The 26793-nt window shown below is 37.2% G+C and overlaps 1 protein-coding gene across 2 annotated transcripts in view; it reads left to right on the top strand.

Annotated features, from left to right (window-relative positions):
• Positions 1–26793, top strand: part of CDKAL1 (CDK5 regulatory subunit associated protein 1 like 1) — a 700650-nt gene that overhangs the window by 228374 nt on the left and 445483 nt on the right. For both annotated transcript variants that reach the window (XM_030817372.1, XM_030817373.1), the window contains one exon: positions 20191–20311. In XM_030817372.1, coding sequence (XP_030673232.1) covers positions 20191–20311 — 121 coding nt within the window. The remainder of the gene's footprint in view (positions 1–20190; positions 20312–26793) is intronic.

A 26793-nucleotide genomic window follows, 5' to 3' on the forward strand; every position in this document is an offset into this window, starting at 1 on the left:
ATACACATATGATAAAGGACTGTTATCCAAAATATATGAAGACCTCTTAAAACTCAATAATAAGAAAAGGAACAACCCAGTTAAAAAATGGGCAAAAGACCCGAACAGACAATTTACCAAAGAAGATATGCAAATGTCAAATTAGCATATAAAAAGATGTTCGGCATCATATATCCTTCATTAGTGAATTACAAATTAAAATGCAATGCAATATAGTGGTATGTTAAAACTATATACCTGGTACAATGGTCAAAATCCAAAACGTTGACAACAACAAATTCTGGCAAGGATGTGGAGCAACAGGAACTCTCATTTATTGCTGGTGGTAATGCAAAATGGTACAGGTACTTTGAAAGACAGTTTGGCAATTTCTTAAAACTAAACACAGTCTTACATCATCCAGCAGGTGTGCTACTTGATATTTATCCAAATGAGTTGAAAACTTATGTCTATACAAAAACCTGTACACAGTGTTTATAGTAGCTTTATTCATAATTGCTAAAACTTAGAAGCAAAAAAATGGCCCTTTAGTAAGTGAATAGATAAAGAAACTGTGGTACATGCAGACAATGGAATATTATTTGACACTAAAAGAAATGAGCTAAAAAACCATGAAAAGACATAGAGGGACTTTAAATGCATACTGTGATGTGAAAGACATCAATCTGTAAGGCTACATACTGTATGAGTCCAACTAATTGTACATTGTGGAAAAGGTGAAATATGGAAGGAGTAAAAGGATCAGTTGGTGCCAGTGATTAGAGAGCAGGGAGGGATGTGTAGGCAGAAAACAGAAGATATTTATGACAGTAATTCTATTCTGTATGATGCTGTAATGGTGGACAGTTGTCATTATACATTTGTTCAAATCCTCAGAATGAACACCACCAAGAATGAACCCTAATGTAAACTGTGGACTCTTGATGAAAATGATGTGTCAGTGTAGGTTCATTGATTTTAACAAACATATACCACTCTGGTGTAGGATGTTGATAGTTGGAGAGGCTGTGTGTGGATTGGGGGCAGTGATGTATGGAAACTCTGTACTTCTGCTGAGTTTTTCTTTGAATGTAAAACTACTCTAAAAAATAAAATCTATTTTAGGAAATTAATGGTAGTTAACAGTGTGCTTAGGAGTTTGCCAAATGGCTTGGAGAGATATAATTTCTATAGGAAATCATACAAGACCTGTTACTCCCAGGCTGGGTTAATCATGGATAGCTTCTTACTGATGAGCGTGGACTTGAGTGGATTTACTGGAGAGATTGTGTTTGCATTTAGCTATGAAAGTGAGTCGAAGGTGAAGTTGAAGGGGATATTCATTGGCAGGTTTGGTTAGAGGATGGGAAGTTTGATAATTAAGTCTTCATAATGCAACAGGAGAATTTTTTAGATGGAAGGAATAATTTTGATAGCTTTCCTTAGTTTGCAGATCAGGAAGCTGAGCTGTGAAGGAATTACATGATGTTTTTGAGATCTCTTAGTTAATAGAGAACTGTGCCTATCAGTCAACTTCTGTTCATTGCTTTCTATTTCTACTGCCAGTACGTCATTCAGACAGCATATGTCACTGAAATAATGTGGTTTTTACAGCAGTTAGCCAGTTGTTGGTTGTCTTTCAGCAAGTTGTTTTTCTGAGGCTTAGTTTTCTCAGCTTAAAATTGCTGGATAAAATGGATAAGACTTGAGGTACACAGAACATAATAGGGCATTAGTTCATGTTAATGCTTACCTCTTACTTTCTCCTTGGTATAAGAACTGCTGGAATAATCTAACTGATCTTTGCCATCAGTGACTCTCCTTTCAATCTGACTGCGTATCCTGCGACCATTGACCTGGGATTATTTTATTTCCTGTATGTATACTCTCACTGGTGCCTCTTACCCACCAAATTAATTTGGACTTTCTACCATTTTCGCTTCTTTTGTCCATGAATGCTATACATTATACCCTTCGCTCCAGCCAGCTGTGCTGCTTGATTTTCTTATATATTTTTTCACTGTGCTTTACATTTACTTTATGGTCCTCCACAGAAGTGGATATCTTCTGTTTGTCCTTCCAGATCTATTCTCCATCTTGATCTGTGTCCGTGGAGGCTGACCTGTATGGATTGAATCAGTAAGATTCTTGCCATCTTAATGTCCAGTTGGATTTAGCCAATTGGAGGATGTGACAAGAGAGCAAGTTAAGAGTATCCATTCCCATCTCTCCTTCCCTCCCTGCCTATTTTGGGTTGGTTGCTTTCCTTACCCTAAGGTCACAGCTCTTGTCCAGTGACCCTCCCTATTTATCTTTCTCCAGGTGTCTGCAGCTCTTCTCTCCTTGCCTCTGGGATGGAAACAGCACCCCATTGTTGCTAGCCTCAGAGTACTGCATTGTCTGTTGGTTTTCCTAACCCTGCCCAGATTTTAGTAAATCGTTCCTTTATGAAAATCTTCTTAGTTATGCAGTGAGCCATCTGCTTTGCTGGTACCCTGATTGATAAGAAGTTAGCTGTGGAGAAGCAAGGCTCTGCCCAGAAGGGCCAGATGGAATACCGCCTGACAAGAGGATTTTGCTATAACCCTCTTGTTTCCACATTTGATCCCTGTTGGGCTCTCTTCATATCTCATCTTTGAAGGGGCTTTAGACATACAGCCTCTGTCACAGCCTGTTTGCATTCTTCTTATTGCTGCTTATGTTACACCAAGTAGTATTTTAAAAACTGTACTAATAAGGTACATTGATACTAAAAGCATTTAACTCTATTGTAATTAACATAAAACCATAAAAGCTTGTTTTTATGTATCTGTCTTGATTGTATCAAAATGGCAAATTCTTGATAAGTTATTCTGAAATGGATCTTCATCATGTTAATAGCGACAAGAAAACTCCATTCATTTGTGGTTTTGGCTTCAGGATATATGAAATTATAATGAATTTAGGATTTTTTCCTATATCACTTTGATAATTTTATAAGGTGTGGAACTGAATGTAAGGAAAGAAATACAGTGTCTAGTGGATTCACATTCATTTCTGTCTTTTAAAAATATTCGTATGTACCTTAGTCTTGGCTCATATGGTCATTAAAAACATTTTTTTTGTATGAAAACTATGAAAGGAATATAAATCTGCATTTCTTCCAAAAAGAGTATGTGAAATCTTCTAAACAAAATATCATTAAAAATAATCTTATCTTTGTGGAAAGATAGTCTAATTGGATATCTTATGACAAATTATTGCAAATAAATTTTACCTATCGACATTAGAAAAATGTTTTTACCATTAAGTCATGTTTCTTCACCAGTCAACATCTGTTGAGATCCCTATTGTAATTAATATGTTTGCTGGTATTTCTTTCAGTTAGATTCTAAATGCCTCAAGTGGTGGTAATTTAGGATTTTCCCAATGTGGTATATAATTTGCAAGTTTCACGATTTTCTGTTTTTTCCTAACTTCTCAGTAATTGATGCCATCTTGCACTAGACTGACCTAAATTCCCAGAGTACGTCACCAAGCAGCTTTCTTATTTAAGACATTGCTATTAATCTTCAGTCTGTAAGGTTTTGTACTTTGCATGTGGTACTTATTTAGAGCATAAACTGTTCATAAGTTGAGACTGGGAAGCAGTACTGTATCAAGTGTGGTTTGATCAATGTGAGTGACTGAATAACCACCTTACAGAGCTCAGTGCAGACTTACTTGAGGATGTTTTCCAAACTCAATGAGTAAGTGATTGAGCTTAGATGTGTAGCATGGTATATCTGGGAGGGTATTGGACCACAAAAGCACATCTGCTTTTTCAATAGTTGCATTTCAATAAAATAATTTTTATTGATTTTTTGTTTGTTTTTGTTTTTGTTTTATTTTTTATTCTTTTATTATTATACTTTAGGCTTTAGGGTACATGTGCACAATGTGCAGGTTTGTTACATATGTATCCATGTGCCGTGTTGGTTTGCTGCACCCATTAACTCGTCATTTAGCATTAGGTATATCTCCTAATGCTGTCCCTCCCCCCATCCCCCCAACCCACAACAGTACTCGGAGTGTGATGTTCCCCTTCCTGTGTCCATGAGTTCTCATTGTTCAATTCCCACCTATGAGTGAGAACATGCGGTGTTTGGTTTTTTGTCCTTGCGATAGTTTACTGAGAATGATGTTTTCCAGTTTCATCCATGTCCCGACAAAGGACATGAACTCATCATTTTTTATGGCTGCATAGTATTCCATGGTGTATATGTGCCACATTTTCAAGAACACTTGTATGCATCCTCTCATTATATGTAATCTCTGATACATTAGTATAGTCTGAATGTAGTGGGAAAAAGTTTGTGGATTGCCTTACATATTAGGAATACTTTCCAGTCTCATTGGTATAAGTAAATACGTGATAACTTCTACCTTCTAGTAAGTAAAGCAGCCAGGGATTTATTACTTTATTTAGTTTTTTTCAATGAGCCTGTTTAAGTTTATGAATATAGTAAAGTTAACTTTACTATTCGATTATAGTTTGGTAACTTGCATTTCCAATTGCAAAGGTAATGGTTACATTCTTAAATGCAGTCAGTTTATCTGTTTTGCTATCCTCTTTTCTTTATATCTCCTTTAGTTTCCCCACGTTAACAATAGGATTCTAGCTTTACTTATTTGTATTCTGTACATCTACATATGTTATTTCTAGGATGAACTGCTTGTTATTCATTCTCTCTCTCTTAGATAGCATTTTTCAAACCATAACATTTTCTTAAAAATAAGAGTAGGCTAATTTCTTTATGGCCCCAAACAAAAACATTCTATGATAAGACTTGTAGTTGATTTTTTACGTCACTTCATTCTATACCTTGGTTTAGAATAATAACAGAAACGACTTTGTAAGAGAAACCAGCATGTGTTGTCTTGTCTGTATTTCTGTAACTTTATAACTGTATTGGCCAAATTATCAGTCCTGTTTTTAGCTACACACATACAGAGCAGCAGCAGTGTTTACTACAAAATGTGTAATAGATGCTCCAGAAAAAGTCTTCTTTAAACATTGTAAATGGTCAAGTTCACTGGGTTTTTTTAAATGAAGATAGTAAGTAACTTTACATTTATCAAGTATTTTTAGCCATTAAGGCTTTTAGAACACAAATGAATGCCTAAATGAATCCCCCAAGTGGATTCTGCTCCGTTATGGTGGCTTCAGAATGGTCTTATATGCTTTTTGTTCATCTTAAATTTAATTGTACAGCTTTAGTGTATTTATTGCTTGTATTTCCTTTTCTGCTCAAAGGTGCATTTTTAAAAAATTATTTGAAACCACCTTTCATCATTAATGGAGTTTATTTATATGAGGACTTGGGTATTTCTCTAACTTTCAATTTCTTAATTCTGGGATTTTGGTGGGGTGAGCTGGTGCATAGTGTTGAATAGCTCAAGTTGATAATCATATTGTAGTTTTCACATAATACACTGTTATAGTGGTTTACTAGATTTGATTGCTGTAAGCAAGGAAAGGAAATTACTTTAGGCTTGAACCTCACAGGCTTCCCATGACCCAACCCTTCCGCTAGTAGTCCCACTGACCTGTCCAGTATAGTATCCCCATCTTCCCTTGTTTAACTGTTAACGAGGACTTGCCTACTCTTAAATTACACTTACGCATTAACTCTTGTGAATCCTGGTAGTGTTTTGATAGATTTCGTGAAGGTGAGACTACAAGTATTGTCAAATCTCTAAAAATGTATAATCATTTAGACTTTTGTGAAACTGTTAACATGAGCAAATATATGTTTGAACATCCTTGCTTTTACATCTGTATTTTAATCATTTTTATTTCTGGTACTTAACATTTTCAGATACGGCAACTTCTGATGCCCAGGGTTCTTGTTTCTCAACCATATTAATTTTTCTTAATAAATAAATAATATAAAGCATCAATCCCAGAAAGAATTTGTATTATACCTAAATGTTATAGTATTTACTACAGTAGGAGTTATTTAGTGAAAAAAAAAAACCACCAAGTAGATCAATTAATCATATTTTGAGGCTTCCATACAAAATGGTCACTTAATATATATATTTTAAGAGTTTTAATATACTTTAAAAGAAAAGACAAAAATAACATTTTTTCATCTTATATTCTTCCTTTATTATAACTAACTTTTAAGAGAATTGGCAGTTGCTACACTGCTTTTAGACACTGCATACGTATCATGTGCTTTATTACGTGACTGGAGAGATTTTATTCTTCATTAGAGAGTGCACTATTTTTGGTTAGCAAAATATATTGAGAATAGATGAGACTGTAAATTTAGAGAAAAAATAAATACTAGCAGCTTCGTTGCATTTTTCAAATGCAGGGTAAAGTTGTAGGTTAATTGTGGTATTTTCTGTTTTGCTTTGATTATTCTCAGCACAATAGTAAATCGTATTGTATTGGTAATTCTTCTTTAGTACTTTATAGCTGATTTCCCTAAAATTAGAAATATAAAATAGAAACCAGGTCATGTTAGAAATACAGTATCTAAAGCTTTGATAGGACATAGAAATTATCATCTTCAAATTTATTTTTTAAAAACAAAGATTTTATTGTTAGAGAAATAATTTATTATGTCACAGTCAAGTGAAAACTGGCACCACAAAGTAATTTGACGGCTCAGATGTAGGTAGAAAAGAAATTTAAATCTGACTTTCTCTTTTTCTTGAAAAATTGTATTTGATAATTGGAATAATTAACTTAATTAGGTATAGGATAAACTTTAGTGATGTTATGGATCTTTTCTTAGAAAACCTAATATTGATAATAATTGGTACAGGATTATTAAAAGAATGTTTAATCGATTTGGACATTTATTTCTAATATTTGGTGATTGGCACATTTTTTCTTTTAGAAGTTCATTCTGTAACACATTATGAAGTATACAGCAGAGATGTAGCAATTACTTTGGAGACTGAGAGACTAAATACCAATTTCACTTATTAATTTGAGAGAGAGAAAACTCACTTGGAGACTCTTCAGTTAGGATATCAACTCTGGATATCCTCTGGATATTTGGATATTTTAAAGAAGTTTATCTCAGTACTCCCATTTTATAACAAAGTATGCATTGTATTGAGAAATAAATAGTAATTAAAATGTCCTTATAAAAGATGCTTTCTAACATTAAATCTTTATTGTAATTCTGAAAATTAAAGTGCACCATTTCTTAAAGCTGCACTGAAAAGTCAGCTGCTGTGTTGGGTGCTGTTGGGTGCTGCTGTGATAGGTGAGAGTCCTTGATTGAGACTATGAAGAGCTGTGTGCAAATGCTTGTTTGTACTACTAACAATGCCATTTTTAACAGCCCATACAATCTCATTGGTTCTCAGTTTCCTGAGTTGCAAATTGTATCACATGGAAGGTCACTTCCACTCTGAAATTCTTGAAGTGCATGCGTCTGTAATATAAAATTGAGTTTCAGAGTCTGTCATTAGAATAGCTTTTGGCATTTTAGATAGTGATCTCTAGCAGAAGTTATTAGAATGTGACTAGCCTTTATCTCGCACCCCGATTTCTATATGCCAGATTTTACTTTTTCTTTCCCTATGCCCTCCTTCTTACAAAATGAAGCTGAAGACGTTTGTGGCAGGGGTACCATGCATTTTTGTTTGGTGTACCTCTATATTTTCTAGTGAAGAAGGTCTTGAGTAATGCCCAGTTCTTGGACTCTTTCGCTCTTCCTCCATTCAGTTGTAATGCAGTTCTGGGCAGTGACAGGGAGCGTGCTTCCCAGTGTTGCTCAAAAACATTGTGCCTCTTTGAAGGAGCTTTCATTTCTACCCGGGAGCATGTTTATTTTCAGGACTTCGAGAGAGGTAGTTTTAGTCTTGATAACTTGGTTTGCTCAGGGAAAAAGTGATTTGAGGGGATTTAATGTAGGTAACATTACCTAGAGCAGTGATTCTCAAGAATGTTTGCTGGGAGAGGGATGGTGGCTGAGAGGACCCATGATCTGAGAGGGGAGGTGGCAGACTGCTTAATCCAGATTATTGGGAAACTGGGAGCTGGGGAGTTGGCCCTGCAGCCACTCACCTAGATTCATTGCCATGGTAAGCCACTGTTCTAGACAGGTAAGGATCATGTCACTCAGGCGTCCTCAGGTGGAAAAACAGCCTTGGCTCTCTAACATGGTTCCTGAGCACACATGCTTATACTCACCCAGGACCATGTACGGTTCCAGGTTCATTACCTATGCCTTCTTCCCCTAACTCACACCCGGAGAGTACATCACAATGCAAATGAGTGATTTCATAGGGGTGACCTTTAATCTACTTTAATTTATATATTTAACATGTCATTCACAAACTTGTGATCATCTTTTTTCTTTTTTCTTTTTTTTAAGACAGAGTCTTGCTCCGTCGCCCAGGCTGGAGTGCAGTGGTGCGATCTTGGCTCACTGCAGCCTCCACCTCCCAGGTTCAAGTGATTCTTGTGTCTCAGCCTCCTAAGCAGCTGGGATTACAGACATGCACCACTATGCTCGGCTAATTTTTGTATTTTTAGTAGAGAAGGAGTTTCACCATGTTGTCTAGGCTGGTCTCGAACTCCTTGCCCCATGTGATCTCCCCCGCCTTGTCCCAAAATGCTGGGATTACAGGTGTGAGCCACCGCACCCGGCCTTGATCATCATTATCAATGCAATTATTTGTGACCTATTTCCTAGCCCTCCAGAGCTTTTAAAAGAAATGGGATCTGACTTTAACTTCTAGTGTTTGAAAGTTTTAAAAAGTCCCTTGCCATTTTGCTTTTGAGAAACGTCATTAGCGCTGTATGTTTTGATAGGAGTACAGTTGTTTAATTATGGTAGTAACTGTAATTAACTTCTGTCTAGCTCTTTGTGGCTTACCCTTTTCATATACATTAATTCATTTCTACTCCACAGGAAGCCTGGCATTACTGATTATGCAGCCAAGCAGCAGTGTACTATAATTTGAAACCTAGTCCCCTTGTTCCACATACCCTCGTTTCTATTCTGTGAAGCTGTTAATACTGAACAGACGGAAATGAGAAAGTGAGGCCCATTTATTATTTTCTTTTCTGATACCTGTTGTTTAAGATCACTGCTCACTTTTTTCCATGTTCCCTTTAGATCTTCTCATATATTTTGTTCCTTCATGTGTCTTGTTTCCTCTTTGATCTTTTTAAACTTTTTTTTTCTGTCTTATTTGCTGTTTTATTTTGTGCCAACATAAAACATTCTTTTGTAAGGAGTTAATAAAGATATGCTTAATTTTTTAAAGAAAATTCTGAATAGACTGTTTGAGTCATACCATGCTATAAAGGTGCTTAAATTGGGAAATGAGTGAGTGAATGTATTCCCTAAGTGTAAGCAACCAATAAAAAAGCCAGCCAATAAAAAGCAAATGAAAAGATTCTATAGAGAAAATTCTTGTATGTGTGTTGTAAGAATAAGTTTTGAAAGTTTTAATGTAAAACACACTTTGTATATAGAGTTTTTACTGTCAAATGGTTAGGTCAAAAAAATCCTGCGATGTTTTTTAGGGATATGTCTTAAATCTTGTATTCTCAATCCTAGTTATGTGTTTAGGCCACATGAGTTTTGCAGCTATAACCAGAAGTATTTTAATGTTCGTAACTTTCAATCTTTAACAGTCCATGCCCAACACTGTCATTTTTAAAAATTAAATTTTAAGACAATGTTTGATTAGTCTTTTGACTAGAACTAAGAATCTCAAGCCCACATAATTTCTACTTCACAAATTATTTTTAGGAGCATTTTCATTTTTGAAGGCGTGGTCTTTCACCATGGGGCCCCTTCTGCCAAGTCTTAATAAATCTTTTCGGTGAAATCCAGTTAAAGTGATAGGCTTTTAACTAGATTAGTTTTAAGAAGTGGAAAATCAGTCAAAAGCAGGAATTCTAGGAAAAGGTACTGTGAAATAGATATAATCATGTATATAATTTGTATCCTGCTTGCTCTGCCTCCCAGACTTCAGTGTCACCTCTCCCTGAAGCCTTTCCTGATTTTCCCTGGGAGAGTTGACCACTCCCTTGTGGTGTCTCTCTGTACTTAGAAACATCTGTCAGATCATCTCTGACACGTCCTTTCACTTATTTGTTCAACAGTCTGCCTTCCTCAAGACCTTAAGTCCCTTTAAGGCAGAAGTCAAAGTAGTTGCTTAAGATAGAGAAGGTTTTAAATATTAAAAAGTAATCCTTCATACATGCTTCGTTTTCTAAGCTCATCTATAGTATTATAGAACTTTTGTTTCAGTTATGCATGTACATTAATACAGTGACTTACAATATAAAATGTACATCCTCTTAGTTTTAACTACATTTTTAAACTTATTTCACTCTTGCCATTTCTATAGAAAGGCAGTAATAATACTTATCACTTATCTGAATGGGTTGAGGAGTAAGAGAGTGAATTTGAAGCAAAGTGAGCTCCAGGGGCCTCCTCTCATTTAGATTGTATTTATGCTGCCTACAGTACAAGATTATTCAGTTCTTGATTGGAAGTGAAAGGAAGGTCAGCAAGGTCAGAGAGGCATTTTTTAAGATATGTAGGTGGGAAAATTCCCCAGCCTTTACTTCTTCCCATCTCTTCTGTCACACTTTATGGTGGCTTGAGTTGAATTAGCACGAGGAGACTTGACATTTTCATTTGTGACTGAAAGTGAGTACAACATAGTTTCGATGTTTGTCCCTTCTAAATCTCATTTTGAAATGTGATCCTCACTGTTGGAAGTGGGGCCTGGTGGGAGGTATTTGGGTCATGGGGGCGGTTCCTTCGTGAATGGCTTGGTGCTGTACTGGCCCATAGGGAATTCTCACGTGAGTTGGTTGTTTAAAAGTGTGTGTTATCTCTCCCCTTCGTATCTTTTCTTGTTCCTACTCTCCCCGTGTGACAGATGGGCACCCCCTTTGCCCTCTGCCATGATTGGAGGCTTCCTGAGGCCTCACTAGAAGCTGAGCAGATACTGTTACCATGCTTCCGGTACAGCCTGCAGAACCATGAGCCAATTAAATGTCTTTTCTTTATAAATTATGCAGCCTCAGGTATTCCTTTGTAGCAATGCATAAAATGGTCTAATTCAGTGGGACTCTGAGCTTCAATTTTAAAAGTTAACTGTGGCTTACAAATTCCTTATGCCTTGTACATTTTATTGTTCTCATTTTCCAGCAGCTTGAGTGCCGTCTTTTGTAAGGTCTGCTTTGCTTTCATCACCTGCTACAGTATCTTTGGGAATACAGGTTTGAGCATGAGAAATCATTATGTTCTGTATTGTTGCTGTGGTTGCTTTACATACAGAAACAGAAGCCATCATAGCTTTATTGCTGTAAATATCAAAGGCTTGGAGCCATTTAATAAATTTAGAATTCAGGAGAGTCTGTTGTAGCAAGACAGCTAATAATCTGAAGAGTTCTACTAAGGGTCAATACTAACGTTGAGTTATTGACATGGGACTGCTTTGACTTTTAACTGTTTTGATGCACATTTGATTTGGATTCTGAAAAAATAAATTGGCACCACATAAGTCTATTCCCACTGTCATAAAAGACGTATTTGCTTGCAAAAGATGTACTAATTAAAACATAAAATTAAATACTTATTGTAATTTGCCCCAGAAGGTATCTCCATTAGAGTAAAAGGACGTTTTGCTTATGCAGATTACTTTGTTATATGTATCCTTTGTTTAATGTAACTTAATTATTAGTTATACCGTTGATAATGTCCAAATGGAAGAAGAAAATTGCCTAAGAACATTCCATTCCAATAAATGTTTTCATTTTTCCATGTTCTCGTCCATAATTCTTGTCCGTACATAAATTTTACATTATTAAGATTATAGAGTAGGTAATTTTTTGTACAACAGGAGTTTTGATACTAAACAATTCTCAGATTTCTAGGGATTTAAACTGTGTACTGTGAACTTACCTTAGCCTCCTCCCCAGTCCACCAGGTAAGGTGTTGGAATCTTCATGCTTTGTTAAACTCTGGAAATGCACCTTGGTAACATTAGTACCTTAGTGGGCTCTCTTTACTTATACTCCGATTTATACTTTGAGTTCTGTCTTTTGGACAGTCTCTTCTTATTCTTTTCTCATTTTAATATCTTTTTCTAGGTGTCATTGCTGTCATTAACAAACTCTTCGTACTTGCTGAAAAAGGGAATTATTTAATCTCAGTAACAAACAATTAGAGCTTGAGTTATAAAGATTCTGTGTTTTTTAGTTAATTCTACCGTTTTGTGTAAAGTTTTCCAATCTAGACTTGTGACAACGCTGCTTCTTCCATTTAACCCAGTTTCCGTGTTTTATATTCTTTTCTTCTTTTAAGATGAAATATTTCAAAGGAGTGTCACACTTTAGTGTGAATACCTACCTTTTTTTCTTCTAAGAAGTACCTGTATATGAGGAATGATATTGAATGTTGTAGAGACAAACTTTGACTACACTTTTGTTGTTCTTTGTAATTGAGTAGTTAAAAAGCTTATTAAGGACACTTTCAGTGGTAACTATGAACAGTTTGTAGAAAAACAGATTAAATTGGGCACTTTTGTATAATATTCTTAAATAAAATTCAAATTGATGTGATCAAATTTAAGTGAGAATATGTACAGTACATTTATTTATTTATTATTTATTTATTTATTTTTGAGATGGAGTCTTGCTCTGTTGCCCAGGCTGGAGCGCAGTGGTGCGATCTCGGCGCACTGCAAGCTCTGCCTTCTGGGTTCACGCCATTCTCCTGCCTAAGCCTCCCAAGTAGCTGGGACTACAGGTGCCCGCCACCACGCCCAGCTAATTTTTTGTATTTTTAGTAGAGATGGGGTTTCACCGTGTTAGCCAGGATGGTTTCGATCTTCTGACCTAATGATCTGCCTGCCTCGGCCTCCCAAAGTGCTGGGATTACAGGTGTGAGCTGCCGCACCTGGCCCATTTATTCGGTTTTTTAAAAACTTTTTTGCTTGAATTTTCTGCCAGCCTTCTGCCCTCTGCCCCCGTCATCCTGTTGGATTGCTTCATTAGGAATATTTCCAGCAGGCTGACCCAGAGCTAGGGTTCAGACAAGTCTTTTCAGTGTGTACTTAATAAAACCAAATTTGTGCAAGGTGAGACCAGTCATCAGGAGATAAAAAATAAAACCAACAAGCTTTGGCATGAGTCCTCTCTGGTGGTAGTGGAGGTGGGTGGTCACATATTAAGAAAACAGTGAATGGCCTTTAAAATTAGATGGAGTGAATGAAGTATTGAAGAAAAGTCGGGCTGTTTATATAGCCTTTAGAAAAAAATAAAGGGAAAAAATAAACAATAGGAGTCCAAGTTGCCAGATCATTGGTATTTCTGTAATATGAATGATACTCTGAAGCTCGTATGTGCAACCCACTTTAGAACGTGAGAACCAAACAGAGAATATTGGTTTGTGTGTAGGAGCATAATTTAGTTAATAGATATATTTTGTAGCTAGTTATGTTTCTGTCACTCAGTTAATATAAGTCTTTATGTTCAGGGAGTTGGTTCTTTTCTATTTGTGAATGACCTTTATGATTGGCTTCCTGACACGCTGACAGGCCGGGCTTTTTAGTATACGTGAGTGGGATGTTTTCCCTCAGTTCTAACACCATCCAGGGCAGGTAGCACCATGAGATTTAGAAAACATTTTTGTTATTGAAGATTGATAAACAGCATTGAACATTGATTCACCTAGTGTAGCAATTACTGTACAAATAATATACAGTGCCTTGGTTTCTCTTCTCATAAGCATTTCAGTATTATGAGTTCAGAAATGTGCACACAACAGTGAATTGTATCAAAAGCTAGCTTTTTGGTTCAAATTTTTACAATGTATAATAATTTTAGTTGGTAAAATGGTTTAGTAACATTCTTTAATGGATTAGATCAAATCTAAAAACCAGCATGGAATCAGGTTTTGTAGCTGATTTATAAATAACTGCTGAAAACTTCAAGGCTTAAAATCGAATTTGGTTTTAACAGGGTTGAATTGTATCTGACACTTGTATGTAACAACTCAGAGAGATGTTTATTAATGAGGGTTAATAAACCCACTGAGACATATTTGACCATTATGTAGAGGAGGTGAAATGTGAATTTACATTAAAAATGGAAAAGATAAAAGATCTCAGAAATATAACATTTTTGAGTATGTCTCATTCTAAATATATGCCTGTCTTCCTTTCTCATCTTTTTATTAAAGTTGCATATCTCTTTTAGTCACTTTACATATTTATCACCATCTCCTCGGTGGCCTCATGTCGTTATCGGTTGATCTTGTCACACCAAGCGTCATCTCCCCATCTGTTCCTATTAATATTTCCTCCTTTAATTTCTTATTACATGGGATTGAAATGATATAAAAACTCACTCCCTTTTTCTTTTCTATACTGTTTTACTTTCTTTCTTTTCTCTTTCCCTTCACTCAAGCCAAAAGGCTGATTCACAGTAGTCACAAAATAAACCAGTGCTCAGTGAGCAGCCATTCTTTTTCCATCACAGTGCTAGGCCTCAGTGGCTAATGAGAAAGGATCAAATAAAGAAGGAATGTGTGAATGTGTAATTATGGTCTTTGCCTCATGGTCCTTTCATAAGTATAGCATGTTCATTTGCAGGACAAATTTGCTCCAAAAATTTGCCTTTTACCTTTCACATCTCAGCTCCTTCAGCATGTTTCTCTGGTCCTGAGTCCTTGTTCTCTTTCCTTTTCTTTCCAAAGACTTGCTTCCTGTAAGACATCTCTTTCAGTTTTATTCTTTATTCTGGTAAGTTTTAGTTTGTTTTAGATGGCAGCAGTATTGATAACTGCACATAAAATAGATAGTAAATAGTATTTATATTTACTGTATGGTTTATGGATTTAAGGAATTAATTTGAAACAGCAGTTCTGTTTGAAAGAGGATTTCTAAATGAAAGGGTATATAACAAATAAAAGTTTTGTTCTGCTACTCCATTTTTAAACAAATAATTGTTTTATTGTTGAAATTCCCTCCTTTCATCTTTGGCCAGATATAACAAGTGACTGTTACATTATTTCCTACTTTGTCTTTAGTGTGCAGTAGTTTTCAATTAAAAAAAAAAAACCAGACTATTGTTAGGTCTGCTGCTCTTTAATGAATCATTGGATTGGAAAATAACTCATTATATCATCAGGCAGAGATACTTCCTTTTATTTGCATGTAGATAGTGAAGATGAATAATTTATCAAATGTTATTAGTGCAGGCTGCATATTACTGGAGTCTCAGCAGGATATAATGAAATTTGTCTCATGCAAGTATGAAAATAGCATGCCTTTGCATAGTCATTATTGAACTCTTGGCATCTCTTGGAGAACTATTATGTTAGCATGCCAGTCTTGCTCACCTCTTCATTAACTGGGCTTTTGATTAGAGAGCTTAACTTATCTTGAAAATCTGTGGAATCCAACATGCCAAATGCTTGCTTGATTTTAGCATGTTTCTATATCAGAGCATAAATTTTCAGAGCGAATAAAGTACTAAATGTTTCTTATTAAAGTGTGTAGTGCAAAGAGGCTATGACTGATGGTTTTATTACTTTTGGTTGTGAAAAGTTGTACCAGAGATATTTAAGCAATAAAGCTTTCTGAAATGACAGGCGATGAAACGTGTATATAACTACTTAGAATCTTAGAGCTGTACTAATTATGTATTTGAAGTTATTTTAATGATTGCTTTTTAAAAGTTGCATTTAATATGCTTCTGTCATGATGGCATGAGGAGGTCAACAAACCTTCTTCTCAAAAGCAATGCTAAAGCTGCACCAGCAGTCAAAGGCAAATCATGTCAGTACTCTGGAAATCAACTAAAAGCATTCAACAAACTGAGAAGTGTTTATTCATGAAAAAACTGAGCTTTGGATAAAAACAGTATAAGTCTGTGGTATTTATGCTGGGGCTGCTCCATTTTCCCTCCTCTACTCGGTGGGCAAGGTTGCAACTAGGGCAAAACAGGCCATGAAAGCCAGCAGCTTCTTTGCTGCTCCCGAGACAGCTCAGTGGATTTGGAGAACTGTCAGGTACAGTGGAGATTTTGATGGCAAGCCGTAGGGAAGGTCTGCGGCTCTACTGGACTGAAGTTACTGACCTGTTTGGTGCAAGCAATGGACGGACGGACTAACCAGGGTTTTAGCAGGGAATTCTGGTAGCTGAGCTAGCGCTATGAGGCTTGTGAGACTCTCCACATACCTTGAGTTAACCAGAAGTTGTTTCTTCTGCACATGCAGCAGAAACTGGAATGGGCTTTGTGAGAAATACTGAAAGTTTGTCAGGCAGAAAAGAAGAGGCACTGAATGATAACTTGGATGCCAAGGAGCAGTGAAAGATGCTAGAAATGGTATTTATATGAGTAAACATATTTTTCACATTTTCATTATTAAAAAACATAGGCCAGGTGCAGTGACTCATACTTTTAATTCTAGTACTTTGGGAGGCCAAGGTGGGAGTATCACCTAATCCCAGGAGTTTGAGACCAGCTTGGGCAACATGGCAAGACCTCATCTCTATAAAAAAAATTTAAAAAGTAACTGGACCTGGTGGCACACACCTATAGTCTCAGCTCCTCAGGAGGCTGAGATGGAATGGAAGGATTGCTTGAGCCCAGGAAGTCAAGGCTGCAGTGAGCCATGATTGTGCCACTGCACTCCGGCCTGGGCGACAGAGTGAGACCCTGTCTCACAGAAAACAAAACCGAAAAAAACATACAATTACATAAAAAACAATAATTATAGCACCATATTTTTAGCTTTACATGAGTCTCCCCTTAACCATGAGAGGTACATTCCAAGATCCCCAGTAGATGCCTGAAACTATGGAGAGTACCAAACCCTGTATGTACCGTGTTTTTTCCTATACATCCATCCATAGCTATGATAAGATTTCATTCATAAACTAGGCACAGTAAGAGATTGACAACATTAGTGAGAAAATAGAATAATTATTACAATACACTGTAATAAAAGTTATGTGAATGTGGGGTGTCTCTCTCTTCCTGTCGCAAAATATCTTATTATACTGTACTGTGGGTAACTGAATCTGTGGAAAGCAAAACTACAGATAAGTGGTGCTACTGTATATAACTATATATGTTAATATGTGTGACAATAGCACAAAAGAGGAAGAAGGAAAAATAGCATCAGGACAGTTGAATATTCATATAAAAAAAGAGCTTAGGCCTTCACTGTACATAAAAATAAACAAAGTGAATTCTAGACATAAATATAAGAACAGAAACAATAAAACATGTAGAAGAAAACACACAAGAAATCTCTGTGCCCTTAATATAGCTAAAGAGTTCTTAGATGTGACACCAAAAGCATGAGCCATAAAAGAAAAAACTGGATAAATTGAACTTCATTAAATTGAAGAAACATTTACTTTTCAAGACACACCATTGTGAAAGTGAAAATATAAGCCACAGACTGAGAGAAAATATTTATAAATCATATATCTGATAAAGGTCTTATTACCATAATATGTAAATAATTCTTACAACTCAGTAAGACAAATACTCTAATTAAAATACTGGGAAAATACTGGAGTAGACATTTATATTAGTTGGGACCAATGAGTGTATGTATGGAAAGAGACGTAGTGTAAGGAATTGGCACATGCAACTATGGAGGCTGAGAAGTCCCAAGATCTGCGTTCAGCAAGCTGGAAACCTCAGAGAGCTGATGTGTATGTAGTTCCAGTCTGAGTTCAAAGGCCGTAAGAAATAGGAGAGCCAATGGTGTTAAGTTACAGTACACAGGCTGGCCCACTTGAGACCCAAGAAGAGCCAATATTTCAGTGTGAGTCTGAAGGCGGAAATGGACCTATGTTCTAGCTCGTACAGTCAGTCAGGAGGAGCTCACTCTTAGCCTTTTTTTTTTTAATTGAGACTTTTATTTAATTGAATGAAGCTCATCCATACTGGGAAGGCAATTTGCTTCACCCAGTCTACCAATTCAAATGTTATCTCATCTAGAAACACCCTCACAGAGACATTCAGAATAATATCAAAATATCTGGGTGCCCTCTGGCGCAGTCAAGTTGACATATAAAATTAATCATCATAACATTCTACTGAGTAACAAATACATTTGGCTGATAATCACATGAAAAGGTACTCAACATCATTCCTCACTATGGAAATGCATATTCAGACCACAATCATATACCACTACACACCCATTAGAATAGCTGTTATCAAAAGAAGTTGTAGTACTAAGTATTGGCAAGGATATGAAGAAACTCAAAACCTCGTACATTGCTGATGGGAATATAAAATGGTATGACTGCTTTCGTAAGCAGTTGTTTCTTAAAATGTTAAATGTAAATTTACCACATGATCCACCAGTTCTACTCCTAGGAATATATCCAAGGGAAATAGAACATATGTCCATACAAAAACTTGTATGTGAATGTTCACAGAAGCATTTTTATGGTAGCTGTTAATTGGAAGCAATTCAAATGTCAATCAGCTGGTCAATGGATTAACAAAATTCCCTATATTTGGTATGGGAATAGAGATAGACTCTGATAAGCTCAATTTTAGAACATTTACATCACCCCCCAAAATTCTTATTTTGGGGGGTGATGTTCCATTCAGTTGTTCCATTCAATTTTAGAACATTGACATCATGTGTTCTAAAACTGAGTTATTGCGATGATTATAAAACTTTTTTTCTTTGAGGGGGAGTCTCGCTGTGTCACCCAGGCTATAGTGCAGTGGCGTGATCTTGGCTCACTGCAACTTCTGCTGCCCAGGTTCAAGTGATTCTCTTGTCTCACTCTCTTAAGTAGTTGGGATTACAGGTGCGCACCACCACACCCAGCTAATTTTTGTATTTTTAGTAGAGATGAGGTTTCACCATGTTGGCTGGGCTGGTCTGCCTGCCTTGGCCTCCCAAAGTGCTGAGATTACAGGTGTGAGCCACCATGCCTGGCCAAAACTTTATAAATGTATTTAAAATCATTGACTCTTACTCTCATAGTGTGTGAATTTTATAGGCTATAGGATATACCTCAGTAAAGTTATAAAAACAATAGGTCTAGGCTGGGTGCGGTGGCTCATGCCTGTAATCCCAGCACTTTGGGAGGCTGAGACAGGAGGACTGCTTGAGCCCAGGAGTTTGAAATCAGCCTAGGCAATATAGCGAGACCCCGTCTCTTAAAAAAACAAAACTAAACTAAAACAAACAAACAAAAACAAAATACAGTATGTCTGTATAGAAGGAAAAAAATGACAAAGTAAATATGGTAAAATAATAATTGAAGGGTATGCGATTTTTTGTATTGTATTCTTCCACTTTTTCTACAAGTGTGAAATTATATCAAAATTTAAAAATTACAAACGTTTTAATGGCTGTTAGTAGTGATCTGATTTCCTTTTGTGACATTGTGTAAAAATAAGTTTAAAGTGTTTGTTTAAAAAATCCAGCCCTAAAGTACAATTTTATCTCAGCTTTTCGATTATTTACTTCTTTGATTTGTTGTTTGCTTTGAGCAGATACTTGGTTTTGCTTTTTTTTTTATTACTCATTTTTTCTACAATGTAATGGCAGGCAGGCCCAGTGCCCAAGCAAACCCTTCCTGCTGCACATGCGTATTTGGCATATGCTAGAGAGTATTTATACCTGTAGAAATGATATTTTGAGGGTATTCTGTTTCTCATCTGTGCAAATATAAGCAAAGCAAGTAGGCCCTGAATACAGCTGTTTTTCTTGTTTGGTTTCTTTCTTTTTTTTTTTTTTTGAGATGGAGTCTCACTGTGTTACCGAGCGTGGAGTGCAGTGGTGCCATCTGGGCTTCCTGCAAACTCCACCTTCTGGGCTCAAGCTATTCTCCCGCCTCAGCCTCCTGAGTAGCTGGGATTACAGGCGCCTGCCAACATACCTGGCTTATTTTTGTATTTTTAGTAGAGATGGAGTTTCACCATGTTGATCAGGCTGGTCTCAAACTCCTGACCTCAGGTGATCCACCCACCTCGGCCTCCCAAAGGGCTGGGATTACAGGTATGAGCCACTGCATGTGGCTGCTGTTTTTCCTTTTGACAGTATTTCTTAAGTTTAAATGATCACACCTCACTCCTCTATGTTGTTTCCCCTGCTCCCAAAAAGAAGTTAAATGAACATATTTGTTGAAAGCATTAAGTTACAGTGAAGTGTGTGACTCTTGCTAATGTATATTTATGTGCTTGATTGGAAGGTCACTCTGTGAGACTGCTGGGTCAGAAAAAGGATAATGGAAGGCGGCTTGGGGGGGCACGATTGGATTTGCCGAAGATTAGGAAGAATCCACTGATAGAAATCATTTCCATCAATACCGGGTAAGCATCTCTCAAACTTGCTCATAAAATATTCAGTATATTTCATGAATTCAGTTTTTTTTTTTTCCTGGACATGTGACATAGAAAAGTAGCTGAACATTTTCTTGGGAAAGAAAAATTACAAAATGTGCTCGAATACAGTGTTTCCTGTATGTAAACTACACTTATATTTGCAGCAGGGTTTTATAACTTTAGTATTATTCCCATTTTTGGTAATAAGCATGGATTTCATTTCCCAGCTATGCCCTTTTTTAAAATCTTTGAAAAAAAGTAGCACTTTATTTTGTGGAATGATTAAGGCACTTGTCATATTTGACTGTTTTTTTTTTCAGTAAAGGTATAGTAAATGTTGCCAAGATACTAACCACGCTTTGATTATTCACTATTTGAGATGCATATTTTAAAATGTTATTCTTCTGAGCTTTAAACTTAAAAGAAGCATCATGACAGAATATTAAGTACTCTTTTAATTTCCACACCTTGATTTAAAGTCCTTGATTATAACTCCTGGTATACTCATTTATACTTTGTTTCATATGCATTTATTGAATTTTTGCATTCTTTAAATTATGAGTCCATCAGAAAAAGAAACATTTTCTGAAAATTTGATGAGTTGAAGGGCTTCTGTTTCTTAATTGACAGGGAGCACCTAATTACCCATACATCTCATTCCCCACAGATTTAAGCTGTTCTGCCCCTTTCTACTTCATCCTCCTTCCCTTTTATTTGAAATTGTTTTCCTTCCGTTCTGTTCTTTCTTCGTGCTCCTTCTCATTGAGAACCGGTGAACAGCTTCCTTGTCCACCATCTGCCTGTTTCTCTGAATCCAATGGCTTTACTTCCTCCAGAACAGTGGCGGTTGTGTTGTCACTAGCCCTCTTTTCTGTAGTCTCACCACTTTCTGGTTGATCCTCCACACTGCTGTCAAAGACTAGAGAAGGTTGACCAAAGTCATTTGGTTTTTCCCAAAAAGCCCCATGGCGTAGCATTCAGTGACTTGGTGAATTTGTTGTGGACCAGCATCTGGCCTTCAGCGTTGCAGATTCAGAAACCCAAGCTCATCAAGCTCAGAAACTAGGAATTAAAGCAGAATTTAACAGTGAGAAGTATATAGTTGTCACTTGACTGGAGTACCTCACGTATTCATTCTGTCTGTCTAGCCTGAGCCGAGTTATAAACACAAGGCTGTTTGCTTTCCCCTTCCTCAGTTCTTCTTTCTCCTTCATTCAAACATTATAACACTTTCCCGCAACTCCTGATTATCCTATTTAAAATTGCAAACTTTCTAACGTTCCTTCTCTTTTTTTCAGTTGCCTTGTTTGCCTCTGTAATTTTAATTGGCATTGAAATATATAAATGGTCATTTATTTGTATTTTAATTATCTGTCCTCACTGGCATTTACGCTCCATGGGGGCAGGGCCTTTTTGATTGTGTTATTTACCACTCTATCCCCAGTGAGTAGAAAATTATACACAGTAGGGATTTAATGCATATTTATTTATTGAATGAATGAATGAATGATTAAGTTATAAAATTTGACAGTTTAGTGGGACTGTGCTAAATTATTATCATGGTACTTATTGCCTTGCAAATTCGACAATAATATTTGGAGTTTGCTGGCTAATCATACTTTCTCCTGAAAAATGCAGATTTTTTTTTTTTTTTTTTTTTTTTTTGAGATGGAGTCTCCCTCTGTTGCCTAGGCTGGAGTACAATGGCGTGATCTCGGCTCACTGCAACCTCCACCTGGTTCAAGTGATTCTCCTGTCTCAGCCTCCTGAGTAACTGGGATTGCAGGTGCACACTGCCATGCCCGGATAATTTTTTCCACTTTAGTAGAGACAGAGTTTCACCATGTTGCCCACGCTAGTCTCAAACTCCTGAACTCAGGCAATCCACTTGCCTTGGCCTTCCAAAATGTTGGGATTACAGGCGTGAGCCACTGCACCCGGCTGAAAAATGCCAGTTTTGTGTGTGCATTTATGTGGGGCTTTTGGCTAGACACATTCCTTTAAAACATTAGTATTTCAGGGTCTGTCAAACTCTGTTAGATTAGGATCCATTAGGTCTCTGCACGGTAACTTTCCAGGTATGTATTTGGCCTACTGAGTGTCTGTTTTTAACTGTTTATTTTTCTAGTCCCTATGTTCTTCTTCATTTTGTCACTCCCTACTTCACACCCCAGCATTCAGTCTTCCTGAACAACTTGAAATTCTCAAAACTCTAGATTCTTCTCTGTCTTGACTGCAGGCCTCCCTGTAGGCTGAAGGGTTTTCCTGGCATGTCTGTCCTTCCCCGTTCACCTCATGGGTGAGCCTCCTGCACTCAGCTATGTGCTCTTTTCTTGAGATGGCTGCTTCTTTCTCCCTCCACAACCAGGCTAAATCTATCCCTCCCTCTAATTTGTGTCCACAACATTCCCTGTGTATCCTGATTATGGCACTTTACACACTGTGTCATTTGTATCTTCCACTACAATGTAAGCTCCTTGGGGGCTGAATGTGTTTCAGTTGTCATTACGTTATTATCTTTGAGTTCAGTGTTTAGTACAAAGTGAGTACAGTTTTCCCTCAGTATCTGCAGGGGATTAGTTCCAGGACCTCCTCAGATACAAAATCTATGCATACTCAAGTACCTCATATAAAATGGTGTAGTATTGGCCGGGCGTGGTGGCTCACGCTTGTAATCCCAGCCCTTTGGGAGGCCAAGGTGGATGGATCATGAGGGCAGGAGATCGAGACCATCCTGGCCAACAAGGTGAAACCCCGACTCTACTAAAAATACAAAAATTAGCTGGGCATGGCAGCACGTGCCTGTAATCCCAGCTACTCGGGAAGCTGAGTCAGGGGAATCGCCTGAACCTGGGAGACGGAGGTTGCAGTGAGCCGAGATCATGCCACTAAACTCCAGCCTGGAGACAGAGCTAGACTCTGTCTCAAAAAAAAAAAAAAAAAAAATGTGTAGTATTTGCATATAACCCACTGACTTTTTCCCATATACTTTAAATCATCTCTAGATTACTAATAATACCTAATACAATAGAAATGCTACCTAAATAGTTGTTATACTGTATTTTAAAAATTTGGCTTCTTTTAATTATTGCATTATTTTTAAGTGTTTTTTTTTCTTCCAAATATTTTCTTTTTTTTTTTTTTTTTGAGACAGAGTCTCACTCTGTCACCCAGGCTGGAGTGCAGTGGCGTGATCTCGGCTCACTGCAACCTCCACCTCCTGGGTTCAAGCAATTCTTCTGCCTCAGCCTCCCGAGTAGCTGGGACTACAGGCACCTGCCACCACTCCTGGCTAATTTTTTGTATTTTTGGTAGAGATGGGGTTTCACCATATTGGCCAGGCTGGTCTCGAACTCCTGACCTTGTGATCCACGCACCTCGGCCTCTCAAAGTGCTGGGATTACAGGCATGAGCCACTGCACCTGGCCCCAAATATTTTTAATCCATGATTGGTTCAATCTGTAGATGTGGCACACACATGGATACAGAGGGCTGACTGCACTCAATAAATATTTGTTGGGTAAATGTTTTATAAGTTATGAGTTTTTGTTGCTGTACATTAATTAAAAATTAATTTTAAAAATATTTAAAATTTTTTTGATGTTTACAATTTTAAATTTTAAAAATTTGCTTTAGGTAACCATTTTCAATAGCCTTTAGGTAAAATTTTTTGTGTATATTATTTAATTTTCCCTCTTGTAGACTTAATGTTTTCTTCAAATGGGCCTGCACTTTAAAAGATTGAAAGCTCACTGGATTTGGCATCACTTTCATCCTCTTGTATCCCTCACATTAGAGTAGAGTGTTGATCCTCGGTACATTAGCAAATAATGCTTTTGATATTAAGAAAATTTAATCCATATTGTCCCAGAATGAGAAATGGGTTTCTAATTTTCTCAGACTGCTAATCATCTTCCTGAATCAGTTGCAGCCTTATCACTTGCTCTCACATGAAAGCATTCCCATACATATTTGTCCACACTATCATTCTACAACATATTAGCTTGGATTTCTTTTTTTTTTTTTTTTTTTTTGAGATGGAGTCTTGCTGTGTTGCCCAGGCTGGAGTACAGTGGCACGATCTCGGCTCACTGCAACCTCTGCCTCCTGGGTTCAATTGATTCTTCTGCCTCAGCCTCCTGAGTAGCTGGGACTACAGGCACACGCCACCACACCTGGCTAATTTTTGTATTTTTAATAGAGACGGGGTTTCACTATGTTGGCCAGGCTGGTCTCGAACTCCTGACCTTGTGATCTACCCATCTTGGCCTCCCAAAGTGCTGGGATTGCAGGTGTGAGCCACTGTGCCCAGCCAGATTTCATTTTTTTCATGCTGGTGGAGCTCGTTGCTTTTTTTCACTTACTTTTAAATGTTTTAAAATGATTATACTCATAATTGTTTTTCAGTAGAAAATGAGCCTTCTCAGTAAAATCCTAACACTTTTCAAAATTTTATTGCTTCCAAATTAAATATGTAGATCTGACTTTCCATAAATTTTTCATTTAGGAAAAGGGTCACATTTGTAGCAACTTTTATTATATGTATTAGTAAATTACTGAAATTACTATTAGAACCATTAGATTTTGCAAAGTTGTTATGCCTTGTTATATTTCTAACTTAAAATATAAAAGTATGGCTGGGTGCGGTGGATCATGCCTGTAATCCCAGCACTTCGGGAGGTCAAGGCAGGTGGATCACCTGAGGTCAGTAGTTTGAAACCAGCCTGGCCAACATGGTGAAACCCTGCCTCTACTAAAAATACAAAAATTAGCTGGATGTGGTGGTGCGTGCCTGTAATCCCAGCTACTCGGGAGGCTGAGGCAGGAGAATTGCTTGAACCCAGGAGTGGAGGTTGCAGTGAGCTGAGATCGCACCACTGCACTCCAGCCTGGGCAACAGAGTGAGATTTCATCTCTAAATAAATAAAATAAAACAAAACATAAAAGTACATCACTTGCTTTAGCCGAGGAAGAAGTTGAAAATTTCAGATTGTATAAATTTTGGGTGGGCACAGCAGGATACAGTGTGTGTGGATATTTATGTAGAATTTTTTAAAAAGTCAACCAAATGTTATGGTCAGTATCATAGGAAGTCAACATGTGCATGAATGGAAGAAATAAGCTAAGGTTGAAAAGCTCAGTTTTTGTCAGATCTCCCATTTGTGTGACTCCCTTATTTTTTCTTGTCTTTTTTTTTTTTTTGAGATGGAGTCTCGCTGTGTTGCCCAGGCCGGAGTGCAGTGGCGTGATCTCAGCTCACTGCAAGCTCTGCCTCCCTGGTTCAAGCGATTCTCCTGCCTCAGCCTCCTGAGTAGCTGGGACTTTAGGCGCCCACCACCACGCCCGGCTAATTTTTTGTATTTTTAGTGGAGACGAGGCTTCACCGTATTAACCAGGATGGTCTCGATCTCCTGACCTCGTGATCTGCCTGCCTCGGCCTCCCAGTGTGCTGTAATTACAGGTGAGCCACCGCGCCCGGCGTTGACTCCCTTATTTTTTTCTAGCAATGGGAATAGAGTGTGGAGACGGGTAGGAGCTAGTGTAGGGGACAAAAGTAAAAAATTGGAAATTGTGGCATAAAGGACATCTGTGCTTTATTTTACCTTCTCTGACCCTGTGAAAGTCATCCTTTTTGACAGCTCCTTGGCAATTTTTATCTTCCAAAGCCAAGAGTTAGATGCTGCTTAACAGTTCTTATATAAATTATATCATTTTAAGATACTCCTATCAGATTATCCTTAGCTTGAAGGTTTGAAATCCTCCCTCAGGCTAAACACATCTTAGAAAATACTGTCTGACTCTGTGATATTTTACTGATACTTTATCTTTTAAAATTTATCTTTTCTTTCTTGTTATTTGCCATCAGTCAGACATATGGTGGTAACTCAGAACCTTTAAGGGGAATATAATTTTCTTTGAGATTATATTCTTGAATTTATTATCATTTTAAAAAGTATTTTTTTTCCCCCTGTAACACTCTGGCTTTGGGAAAACTAACTCAGAGTTTTACACTTTATGTCTGTAATGTACAGAATTTATCAGTTTCTATTCCAGTCCTGGATACATAGGCTATCTACAAATATTTGAATGGATATTTCAAACTCATTATTTCATTATAACCTGACAACTCAGCTGTCAGGTTATAATAAAAGCAAGTCCTAGTCCACAGTCTCCAATAAGAATTTATTAAGCAAGCTGGCATGGTCTAGCTGTTCTTGTAACATTGGTGGAGTCCTCGTTCTCTCCTTTTGGGTGGTGAAATCCAACCTTGTATGAAAGGTTCACTTGAGCCAGATGAAGCAATATAGTGCCTCACTATAGATAATACATCCTCAGGCAACCAGAATTCCTTACCTAGTGTCTGGAGTGAGAGTGGGTCAGGGACCAAGCCAGAATCACATCTTTAATGGTCTAGACCAGTGCTAACCAAAGTGTGTTCTGTGGACCAGTTAACTACAGATTGCTGGTCT

Source organism: Nomascus leucogenys, chromosome 8 (assembly GCF_006542625.1).
Source record: "Nomascus leucogenys isolate Asia chromosome 8, Asia_NLE_v1, whole genome shotgun sequence".
Lineage (NCBI taxonomy): Eukaryota > Metazoa > Chordata > Mammalia > Primates > Hylobatidae > Nomascus > Nomascus leucogenys.